General features: G+C 41.4%; 1 protein-coding gene across 3 annotated transcripts in view; it reads right to left on the bottom strand.

Annotated features, from left to right (window-relative positions):
• Positions 1 to 12,493, bottom strand: part of HMCN1 (hemicentin 1) — a 1,072,092-nt gene that overhangs the window by 704,240 nt on the left and 355,359 nt on the right. For all 3 annotated transcript variants that reach the window (XM_063940215.1, XM_063940214.1, XM_063940213.1), the window contains 4 exons: positions 8,069 to 8,170; positions 7,552 to 7,728; positions 3,002 to 3,153; positions 260 to 383 (listed from right to left, as the gene is read on the bottom strand). In XM_063940215.1, coding sequence (XP_063796285.1) covers positions 260 to 383; positions 3,002 to 3,153; positions 7,552 to 7,728; positions 8,069 to 8,170 — 555 coding nt within the window. The remainder of the gene's footprint in view (positions 1 to 259; positions 384 to 3,001; positions 3,154 to 7,551; positions 7,729 to 8,068; positions 8,171 to 12,493) is intronic.

The following is a 12,493-nucleotide window of genomic DNA, read 5'->3' as shown; positions in this document are numbered from 1 at the left end:
AAATGGATAACACCTATTTGGATACCCCCCATTAAATAAAGGAAAATAATAATAATAATAATAATAATAATAATAATAATAATGTTGTGGCCAAACACACAAGGAACAGCAACTAAACTGTTACAGCTATAGTTATATGTGTTAGTGGAAATAAACTTCCTTCTGTATAGAAACAAGAATCTATGATTCCTCCTTTTCACTTAAACTAGCTCTGCAGGTAATACACCTGCACATCAATAGTAACACAAATACAACTCACCAAACACAGATAAGTCAAAATCCTTTTGCTGTTCTCCAGCAGCATTAACTGCCACACATGTATATTTTCCTGAATCACCAACCTGTGATGATGTTAATAACAGAACTCTGCCACCTGAAAGTATCTATGGCACAGATATAAAGCAAATTATATATTAATATTGATCATATTAACACTACATGGATTTACTGTATACAGAAATACAAAGAACGTTGTTGTAAAATTAATATATGACTTTAAAATAATGTAAATCGATTATTCAGTGCCATGGAGGCCAAATGCAATCAGTGGCAAGTGTCCCCATCACAAAGAGTCACAGAGCACAGTACAACAGAGTTACTGAATGTTTAAAAACGCGTCTGTAATTTGACTCATTAATTTGACTAATTTGAGTCTGTAATTTGACTCATTATCTTGCTGTAGAATAAAGCATTGAGTTGTAAGATGATTTGTTGGCCGTTTGGCATTGATGAATGCTATAATATGGCACTGCATTGTCATAAAAACCCATACCAGCATAGAAGCTGCAGAATTACAACGTTGCAGCTTAATTGCATCCTGAAATTCTCTCATCTGTTATACCCGTTTCAGACTAGAAAAAAATTCCCGGGTTATTGCACGTGAACGCACGTCAACCCGGGATTTTGCTTAGTCTGAAAGGGTCCTAAAGCAATATCCCGGGTCAAGCGTCCTGGCCATTTCATCACAGGTCGCGACCTGGGTTGAAGCAGGAATCGACCTGGAATGCATGCAGTGTGAATGGGTAAGGCAGATTAAGGCGACCCGGCACCTTATCTCTGCATAGGAGGAGGTGGTGCTTGAAGATGATCATCTCCAAGCGCCGCCTCCTCTATAGCATCAGTGGTAACGTCACCAACCTGACAATATGCCGGGTGGGGCCACAAGTCTGAAAGGGGTCTCAAGCCGGGTCGCACCTAGGAAGCACCTGTGTACACATTCCCGGGTGCGACTCGGCTACGTAAGTCTAAAAGGGGTATTAGTTGCTGCATAAATTTGGAAATGTGTGCTAACCAAAAAAAAACTAAAAAACATACTCCTTAATAAAAAAATAATAAATAAATTAGTATTTTGCTTTCATCACTGGTATTATATTCTATGAGTAATTGTGTTGCTTTTTATTTCCATTAAGATAATTGCACCAAGAGAGAGCAATAAACAGCAATTAGTTATCTCCATTATAAGTTATATAAATCAATAGTTTAGTACTATGCTTTTTTAATTAGGAATATCCCTACTAATGTAACAATGTTGATATATGCATATAATTAAAGCTCTTCCCTTGCAATGGGATGCAGTTAGCATCCTGGCAGTTGGGATGACGGCGTTCATGTGACCAACGCTGAAATCCCAACACCACTCGAAATCCCAGCCCCAGAACACCGACGACAGTATCCCAAAGTTAAGTATCCCCACCCCAGGTGGGTTAGGGTTGGGGACAGAGGAGGGGTAAAATAATTACCCTATCCCCTGCCTACATTCTCATGGTCAGGATGCTGGTATTGGTCATGTGACTGCCAACATCCCAACCGCCAGTATCCTGAAATCACACCCATTCCAATAATGGGGGTTATTCTGAGTTGCTCGCAGCAGCAAGTTTGTTAGCAATTGGGCAAAACCAGGGACCTAATTCTGAGTTGATCGCAGCAGCAATTTTGTTAGCAATTGGGCAAAACCATGTGCACTGCGGGTGTGGCAGATATAACATTTGCAGAGAGAGTTAGATTTGGGTGGGTTATATTGTTTCTGTGCAGGATAAATATTGGCTGCTTTATTTTTACACTGCAATTTAGATTTCAGTTTGAACACACCCCACCCAAATTTAACTCTCTCTGCACATGTTATATCTGTCCCCCCCTGCAGTGCACATGGTTTTGCCCAACTGCTAAAATATTTGCTGCTGCGATCAACTGAGAATTAGGCCCAATAGCTTGTAATCTGTAAAGCTCTGTAAAGTCCATATACTCTTCCAGTGCTGAACTCAGTGGTAAGTATCTCTGAAATCTTTATTTGTGTATGTTAGTGATATCCACACAGTAAGCATCAATGTGTGTATTTGCACAGTACAGGCATATAGGCTGAGAAACACAAGTATGTAATACAGGTTGTCTTTTCCTTGCCAGTTTACCCTTTACATTTGAATGTTACAATTCTTACAACTGACTATTTGTTAGCTTTGAAAACTATTTGTAAACCATTATATATGTGTTTTTTATTACAGTTACTCCTATTGTTGCATTGTGCTCTCCCTTGGAAGTATGCATACAGGGCCTGATAAAGAGCCACATAAAGTGGCTGCATGTTTGATGTGTTATACCGCGCATCCATCTGAGGTTCCATAAATACAGTATCTTTCAATATTTGCATGGCTCTTCAGAATAGGATGGAAGTCAGCCAGCTCTTCACTTGCAGTCCACAGGGGATGGAACTGTGGGACACTTTGCATAGCTTACTGTGTAGACGTAAGTGCAACCTATTAAGAGGTAAGTTACTGTACCACAAAGATCCAGCAATTTCTGACAGACCCAGAATAAAGCTGGTGCAAACCCATGCTGATAGTAATGTCTGGTCTCAAAGCTGATGTATGGGGATGGTGCAGTCATCCAGATGCAGCCCAATATTAATATAGACTGAAATCAGCAACTATATGCAGCATGCATGTCAGCCACTTTGCAAGTAGCTCTGAACCAGGCCCACCGTTTTCATTATTGTATGGTATAATACCTGAATTCCACCACGGATACTGGATACTGGACTACCATTTTTTAACCATGTTAAACCAGGCGTTGGGAACCCAGTGGCTTCACATTCCAGCCTTAAGGGATTGTTGATTATCACAGTAACAGGTTCATTTGTACCAAAAATAAATGGAGGAACTGTAAAAAGAAATTATAAAGTACAATTAAATACACTAGATTTTGTAGACTTGCAATTATTGATAACATTCAGGTAATGGTATGTTTTGGTCAATCCTTCAGAATATAGTTGTTTTGCTTGTTGTGGAACAAAGCTACTAACAACTGAGTGCAGAGCTGGCCCTTGGTATAGGCAAACTAGGCAAATGCCTAGAGGCACAAGCAGATTCTGCTGATTAAAATGATAAACCAACAGATTGTATGCGCTTGATGTGCTAACAATTAATTATTTATATATCAACTAAAATAGACAGTGTGTTTGGGTTCATTGAATAATTGAGAAACTTGCTTTTAATAAAAAACCTTTACTGGGTTCATATATATTTAAATAACAATTTAATAATAATTATCTATGCAATATACTCAAATAAAATTATAATAAAAAACACAGAGCTGGATATCTAAAGTCCATTCTGGACCAGAGCCAGGATTTAAATATATTTAGTATCTTTAGTATTTGAAGCAACAATGTTACTCTTTGAAATAAAGTAGCCACATGTTGATATTAAGTAGCAGAGAATGCTACAATTTGTGAGCACATACAGTATAGTTGACAAGGTCCTGCTATAGAATGAATTTGTAGCAGTATTGTTTAACCTGTTACCGGCGTCCTGGTCCAGGAGACAGTTCAAATGATAATTACCCGATCCAGCGGGATTGTATATAATACTCAGGCAGTGGAATAGTGTCCGGTGTATGCTCACCCCACATATAGCTACACGTTGCCTCTAGTAACAGTCGTATCAGTGTCCGATTCCAATGTGCAGGATGGATAGCACACCTTTTCTCCAACTGGAGACACCCGCACCAGTGGATCTGCTATGTGTAGCCGCCACTTCCAGCTCACTGGTACTGCACGTGCACGATGATGGAGAGCCAAATCGTGCACGTGCAGTGCCAGTGAGCTGGAAGCGGTGGCTACACATAGCAGATCCACTGGTGCGGGTGTCTCCAATTGGAGAAAAGGTGTGCTATCCATCCTGCACATTGGAATCGGACACTGATACGACTGTTACTAGAGGCAACGTGTAGCTATATGTGGGGTGAGCATACACGGTACACCGGACACTATTCCACTGCCTGAGTATTATATACAATCCCGCTGGGTCGGGTAATTATTATTTGAACTGTCTCCTGGACCAGGACGCCGGTAACAGGTTAAACAATACTGCTACAAATTCATTCTATAGCAGGACCTTGTCAACTATACCGTGTGTGCTCACAAATTGTAGCATTCTCTGCTACTTAATATCAACACGTGGCTACTTTATTTCAAAGAGTAACATTGTTGCTTCAAATACTAAAGATACTAAATATATTTAAATCCTGGCTCTGGTCCAGAATGGACTTTAGATATCTAGCTCTGTGTTTTTTATTATAATTTTATTTGAGTATATTGCATAGATAATTATTATTAAATTGTTATTTAAATATACATGAACCCAGTAAATATTTTTAATTAAAAGCAAGTTTCTCAATTATTCAATGAATCCAAACACACTGTCTATTTTAGTTGATATATAAATAATTAATTATTAGCACATCAAGCGCATACAATCTGTTGGTTTAGCATTTGTGTTCTTTTGGGGCTTCGCAATAAGCTCAATATTGGGTGCAGCTGATGAGTGCTTGACTTTTAGTAATTATTCAATTAATTTGTGTCGGGAGATAGGGTGTTTTTCACCTTATATAAATAGTGATTAAAATGATATGCGGCATGCCTATGGCCCTCATTCCGAGTTGTTCGCTCGCTAGCTGCTTTTAGCAGCATTGCACACGCTAGGCCGCCGCGCTCTGGGAGTGTATCTTAGCTTAGCAGAATTGCGAACAAAAGATTAGCAGAATTGCGTTTAAATAATTCTTAGCAGTTTCTGAGTAGCTCGAGACTTACTCCTACACTGCGATCAGCTTAGCCCGTTTTGTCCCTGGTTTGATGTCACAAACATGCCCTGCATTCGGCCAGCCACTCCCCCGTTTCTCCAGCCTCTCCTGAGTTTTTTCCTTGCACGTCTGCGTTTTTCCGCACACTCCCAGAAAATGGTCAGTGTCCGCCCAGAAACACCCACTTCCTGTCAATCACACTCCGATCACTTCAACGATGAAAATTCTTCGTTCGGACGTGAGTAAATCTACTAAGTTTTGTGCTGAAATACTTAGCGCATGCGCGCTGCGTACCATGCAGCGCATTTTTGCCTTAATCGCTCCGTTGCGAAAATCGGCAACAAGCGAACAACTCAAAATGACCCCCTATATTCTGTGTGTGACTGCGGCTGTATCCGCATATGAAATGCTACGTTACAGTGTATTCCTGGAAATCACTGTAATGTAGCAATGCGTATGCAAAGACAGCCACAGTCACACAGAGAATATAGGCATGCTGCATATCATTTTCATCAGCAGAAGCTGCGTGTGCCTACTAGCCACATAGTAATGCAAATAAGATGCATTTTCATCAAGAAAAGGTGCCAAACGTTAGCACAGCTGCCAGCTGACTCACGCCAGGCATATCCTGCTGCATGGCACATTGAAGCAAGATGTATGAGGACACATCTGTATTCATGCAGAGGTCACAGTGTTAGTGGCCATGTGAGTGCTGTGTGCGGGTGGGTTGGTTGTGCAGTAATATTCGGCATATGTGTAAGGGGCATTATATGTATAAGGGTATTAATTAAGGTAGGCATAATGTGTAAGGTGCATTATGTTTATAAGGACATTAATAATGTGTGTCATATGTGTAAGGGGCAGTACTGTATGGTATTATGTGTATAAATGCATTACTAATGTGTGGCATTATGTGTATAAGGGCATTAGTTAAGGTTGGCATAATGTGTAAGGTGCATTATGTTTATAAGGACATTAATAATGTGTGTCATATGTGTAAGGGGCAGTACTGTGTGGTATTATGTGTATAAATGCATTACTAATGTGTGGCATTATGTGTATAAGGTGCTCTACTGTGTGGTGTAACATATAGAAAGGGCACTACTGTGTAGTCTAATGTAAATAAAGACCAATATGGTGTGGTGTAATGTGAATAAGGGGCATTACTGTGAGGAATAACGTATATAAGGTAAAGTGGTAATACTGCGTGATGTAACCTGAATAAGGGACACTATCGTATGATAAAATGTGTATAAAGTTGTGCTGCTTTGTGGCATAATTTGAATTGGGGGTACTATTGTGTGGCCATGCCCCTTCCCAGCAAGAACATGCCCATTTTTGAGCTATGCGCCGAATGTGCGCACTGTTTCTACTTAAAATATAGTGGTTAGGAGCACCAAAATGAGGACTGCTATGGGTGAGGGGTGATGGTGTTGGGAAACGGGTGGAGGGTCAGAGGTAGAACTAGCGGTGGTGCTAGGGGGCAGCAGCCAAAATCTTGCCTAGGGCATAATATTGGTTAGGGCCAGCTCTGACTGAGTGTATGTTTCCAGTGCTATAACCTGAACAATAGGGACAATGCAATGGCCATATTCAATATAGCATATTTGTTCAATAGTTTATAAAAACTGGCTAATCAGCTACCACAGTTTTAGCGCATGTACAGCATTGCACTGGTCTACTGCCTTTGATGGCTGAGATCATATAGAGAATTTATTAGCCTTCTGCAAAAAACAAAGGGGGTAATTCCAAGTTGATCGCAGCAGGAAATTTTTTAGCAGTTGGGCAAAACCATGTTCACTGCAGGGGAGGCAGATATAACATGTGCAGAGAGAGTTAGATTTGGGTGTGGTGAGTTAAATCTGCAATCTAAATTGCAGTGTAAAATAAAGCAGCCAGTATTTACCCTGCACAGAAACAAAATAACCCACCCAAATCTAACTCTCTCTGCACATGTTATATCTGCCTTCCCTGCAGTGCACATGGTTTTGTCCAACTGCTAAAAAATTTCCTGCTGCGATCAACTTGGAATTACCCCCAAAGTGTTTACTGGTGCTAACCAGGATTCTGCATACTCTTTAAGTTTTGCTTTATTATGGAAATTAAGCTGTAATAAGATAGTTGTACTTACTCAGTGTAAGTAAGCCAAAACCACTCGCTGACACAGTATATAATAAATTCTGACATATTATATAATACAATTCATATTGTAAAAGGGTCTGTGTTCATATAACCACAGAATGTTGTAGCACTGAAGAAGTCAATCTTGACTAGCTATATACATGTGGAACAACCATAGCTGCAGAGGCACTTCCTGTATAAAAAATACTCCCTGTATATAACAAACACTTCCTGTGCAACAAAGTAAATGACAATGATGCAATTTCCGCCATCCGCATATAGTATACATCCACACATATAATGATCAAAATATTACCAATGGTGCCATAGATTTGTACCAATTAATGGGAAACTTACCTTGTACCTGCAGAACATAAGTGAGTTCAGCTGTGCCTGCTATGCTACTTGCTATGCATTTATAAACACCAGCATCTAAAATCTGAGCACTTATTATCTGATATACTTTTCCATGATTTGACAAGATATCTCCACCAGTTGCTATGAGAGGGTGGTTATCCTTTGACCAAGTAACAACTATAATAAAAAAAAAAGGTAAGAAATATTAGGCAATAAATAATGACATTATAACATGTTATTTTTATTGGATGTCACACTGATCTATGCAGGCTTCTGCAGAACACACAGCTCTCTGGCTGATCTATTGATTTTTGCCTGATACCACTGAACTCACACATGATTAAACACGTATTGCATAGACCATTGAAAAAAATGATTCAGTGAAATACGATTCTTAGTAAATTTGAGTGTTTGATCTTGAAAAACTCTCATGTATCCCAGAGATGCTCAGCATGTTTAATCTCACCAAAACATGATTCATAGTAAATTTACCCCTAAGTGTTTATTCTATACTTACCAGGATGAGGGTTGCCTGATGCTATACATTCAAGTATCACAGGGTGATTGGCAAGTACTGTTTCATAAAGGACTTCACCTGAATTCTCTATTTTTGGAGGCTCTGTCAATGTAAATTTGAAAATCGATTAGCCCAATAGCCCAAACCTATGATATGTAGAAAAAGAGTATATTCTAAAAGTTCAATTGATAATATGAATGAACATTACATAAATGTATGCAGACGGCCCTAACCAATATGATGCCCTAGGCAAGATTTTGACTGGTGACCCCTAGCACCACTGCTAGTTCCGCCTCTGACAGTGCACCCCTTTCCCAACATCATCATCCCTCACCCATAGCATTTAGTGTTCCTACCCCATATATATTTTAAATAGGAAAAGTGCGCACATTCGGCACACAGCCCAAAAAGGTGTGTGTTTTTGCTGGCAAGGGGCATGGCCACACAATAGTACCCCCAATTCAAATTACGCCACACAGTACTGCAACTGTATTCACATTTTATCATGCGATACTGTCCCTAATTCACGTAACATCACACAATAGTACCACTTTACCTTATGTACATTACTCCTCACAGTAGTGCCCCTTACTCACTTATTCCTTTATTACATCACACCATATTGCTCTTTATTCACATTAGACCATACAGTAGTGAACTTTCTATACATTACGCCACACAGTAGAGCACCTTCTACACATAATACCACACATTGGTAAATCCTTTATACACATAATACCGCACAGTAGTGCCCCTTACACATATGACACACATTATTGTCTTTATAAGCATAATGCACCTTACACATTATGATAACCTTTATTAATGCTCTTATACACATACTGTAATGTCCTTACACATATGCCACCCATTATTAATGCCCTTATATACATAACGACACACATAATGCCCCTTACACATATACCGAACACTAATGTACAACCAACCCACTCACACACAGCACTCACACGGCCGCTAACACTGTGATCTCTGCCTCTGCTTGGATACAGATGTGTCCTCATATTTGTATTGCTATGTGGCTAGGATGCACAAGCAGCTTCTGCTGATTAAAATTATATGCAGCATGCCTATATACTGTGTGAGACTGTGGCTGTATCTGCATATGAAATGCTACACACAGAATATAGGCATGCTGCATTTCATTTTAATCAGCAGAAGCTGCTGATGCCCCTAGGCATACCAAATGCCATAGGCATTTGCCTAGTTTGCCTATACCTAGGGCCGGCTCTGCTGGTATGGCTACAACTGAATGATAATCACATTTAAATACCGTACTTATGAAGTATGAAGATTTAATAGTATAACAAATTGTGATATACAGTAACTCCCTCTCTCAGTATACTAAACTAAAGTTTTAATAAGATAATATGTATCTAACCGATCATAACAGGTTGCAGGAAATGATTAATTGTTGGTATATTGTTTTAATTAGTGACTTTCTATAATTGCTTTACTTTCTTAAGCACAAACTCATGTGAGCTCTTTAAAGGTAGATGTCCACTGGCTCTTGATTTCAAAGTTTAAATGATACTTCTATTGCATGTAAAACACAACTACTTTGACATATGGTTGTGTTGTTGTGTATACTAGCAGTTATAAGAGGTCACTCCATTGCAATTGATTGGTTTTACTTCTATTAAACCCATTGAATGGAGCATTCTGCATTTTGAATATGGCAACACTTTGAGGGTGGGATGTATCAAGCTTTGGAGAGATAAAAAGTTGGAGTAGTTGCCCAAAGCAACCAATAAGCACCTGTAATCTCAAAGACTGAGCTAGATAAATGACATGTGAGTACAGATTCATTGGAAACAATGGCCCAGATTTATCAAGCATTTGAGCGTGATAATTTGCACAGTGATAAGGTACCAACCAATCAGCTCCAGTCATTTTTCAAACACAGCCTGTGACATGGCAGTTAGGAACTGGTTGGTTGGTACTTTAACACTGTGCAATTTATCACTCTGCAAGGTTTGATAAATCTGGGCCAATGTATGCAATGGAGATAGTGGAGTACATTGGGGTTAATTCAGACTGCAGCGATCGCAGTCTAAATCTTTTTGTGGAGGGCGAACGTGCAGCGGGCGCATTGCGCGTGCGCACCCCGGGAGCCCAGAGAGATGCTAAAAACATCTCAGGGCTGTGATCACCTCTACCTGATTGACAGGCAGTGTCGTGACAGGAAGTGGTGTTATAATGTCATTGGCGGGTCGCTATCCAGACAATGCAAGCGTGTCTGGACCATTGTGGGGGCGGGCCGTGGTGACTGCGTGACATCACATGCAGCTGTTGGGACCCAGGACATGGCGGGTAGCCCCCTGCCAGTGCGCAGGAGCTGCGCTGGCAAGGAGATACTTGCCAGGTGCAAAAGCATCACCGCCGTGCAATGTTTTTACACCTTTGTGCGTGGGTGGGGGCAGAGCCAGACATGCGGGGCAGACTAGTCCCCTGCATGTCTGAATAAATGATCGTAGATTTGCTAAATTTAGCACATCTACGATAAGATCTGAATTACCCCCAGTGTTGGAATATAAACCAGGCTGTATTAAATTAAACGGACTTAAGAATTGGACACTTTGCTTTTTTATCCACAAAATACAGTATATCAGTAAGTAGCAACTAGCAACATTTTAAATAACATTCATATATAGGTCATAATACCGTCATCCATTAAAAAAACCCTTTATGTTTCAGAAAATTGCGGTGGTGCAAGTATGCGGGTACGCTCGGGTACGGAGTACCCTTAAGAATTTGGCAGCGGGTACGCAGTACCACCTGTCACACACTTTGCCATTACCACAATTATAAGTTCCACAAAGCAACAAGACCATGGTGCTTGGCAGCATGACGGCTCCTCCCACTTGTCAGGGTTACTGGGAGTGCGACAATGGCTGTGTTTTCCTGTTATACTGGAGGCATTATTATATATTGTTATGAAATTGGGGGCATTACTATATATTTCTATTATACTGGAGGCATTACTATATATTGTAATTAAATTGGGGGCATTACTATATATTTCTATTATACTGGAGGCATTACTATATTGTCACAACTGAGGGCTGGTGCTGACGGCAGGAAGCCTCAGTTGTAGGGGCTGAGGATATCTAAACTTAGGAGGCTGAATAGGATTCCTGAACATGCGTGTACCCTTGTAGTACCAAAGCCCGAAGGCGTGACCACGACAACCAGAGGATAAGTTTCAAAGGTTTTATTGAATACACAGCTCACAGGGTATTAGCAGTTGCAATGCTGAAGTCACAGGCAATGAGTCACAGTTCTTTAAAGTGCAGTGGAAGTCTCTAGGTGTGGTTTACCGGGTAAGAGTCTTAGAGGACCTTGAGGGTATGTCCTGGCCAACACCGATGCACAGGGTAGTGACTTTGGGAACAGAAGCGGGTGACTGTGTAACTGCCGGGTTTTACCAGATGGGACTGGTCCAGTGGATGAGCTGTGTGGATAGTGCTAGTGAGCACTAATGGAGCTAGAGAGCGGAGACAGGTAATGCTTGGGAGCATATACAGGAAATGCTTGGGAGCATATATAGATGATGCTTTGAGAGCATATACGGAAGATGCTTGGGAGTGCTGATTACCAGACACAGAGACAGGACACCGCTGGGAGCTGGAGTGCTGGGAGCCGGTGTTAGTATTCTGGCAAACACAGGATGCAGTTTAGGGACACTGTGGAGTCAGGCTGCACCAGAGGGAGTGGAACTGGTGCTAGTCTCTCTCTAGTGGAGTTTGCAGGCAGGAACAGCCACAATGGAGAGAGACTGGTATCACTGGGATGACAATTGAAGCACTGACAATCCTCCAGCAAAGGAACAGGATATTTATACCTGCAGATCTGCAGGCATTGGCTGAGCAATTAGGTAGTGTTCTGTAGCGCAGAGGATTGGAGGAAACAGCAACATGTGACCACAAGCAAGATGGCTGCGCCCATGTTACCACTTGGAGGGAAAGTCAGCTTGGGAAGAAACATGCGGAAACAACAGTAATGGAGGCGGAAGCCGCGGCAGGCAGGAGACGCCACACCGATCCATTTGCACAGCCAGACCACAGGGACAGCGGCAGAGACTGCAGTGAGTAGAAGACGTCATACCCAGCTCTCTGCGCACTGAGGGCAAGAACCGGCGGCAACGGAGATTGCGGCGGGCAGGAGACGCCACACCTGCTCACCCGCGCAGCAAGGCCACAGGGACCGTGACAGAGACCGCAGTGAGCATGAGACGTCATACCCAGCTCTCTGCACACTGAAGGCACAGGCACGGCTGCAGCGTTCGCGGAGGGATGAGAATGCCATTCAGGGACCTGACAAGTACACTGGGAGAGGACACTGCACCAGTGCTACGGGTTAACAGTGGAGTGATGCGGAACACATACATCAGCAACACTGCTGGTA

Source organism: Pseudophryne corroboree, chromosome 9 (assembly GCF_028390025.1).
Source record: "Pseudophryne corroboree isolate aPseCor3 chromosome 9, aPseCor3.hap2, whole genome shotgun sequence".
Taxonomy (NCBI): domain Eukaryota; kingdom Metazoa; phylum Chordata; class Amphibia; order Anura; family Myobatrachidae; genus Pseudophryne; species Pseudophryne corroboree.
This window is presented reverse-complemented; position numbering and strand designations above follow the sequence as displayed.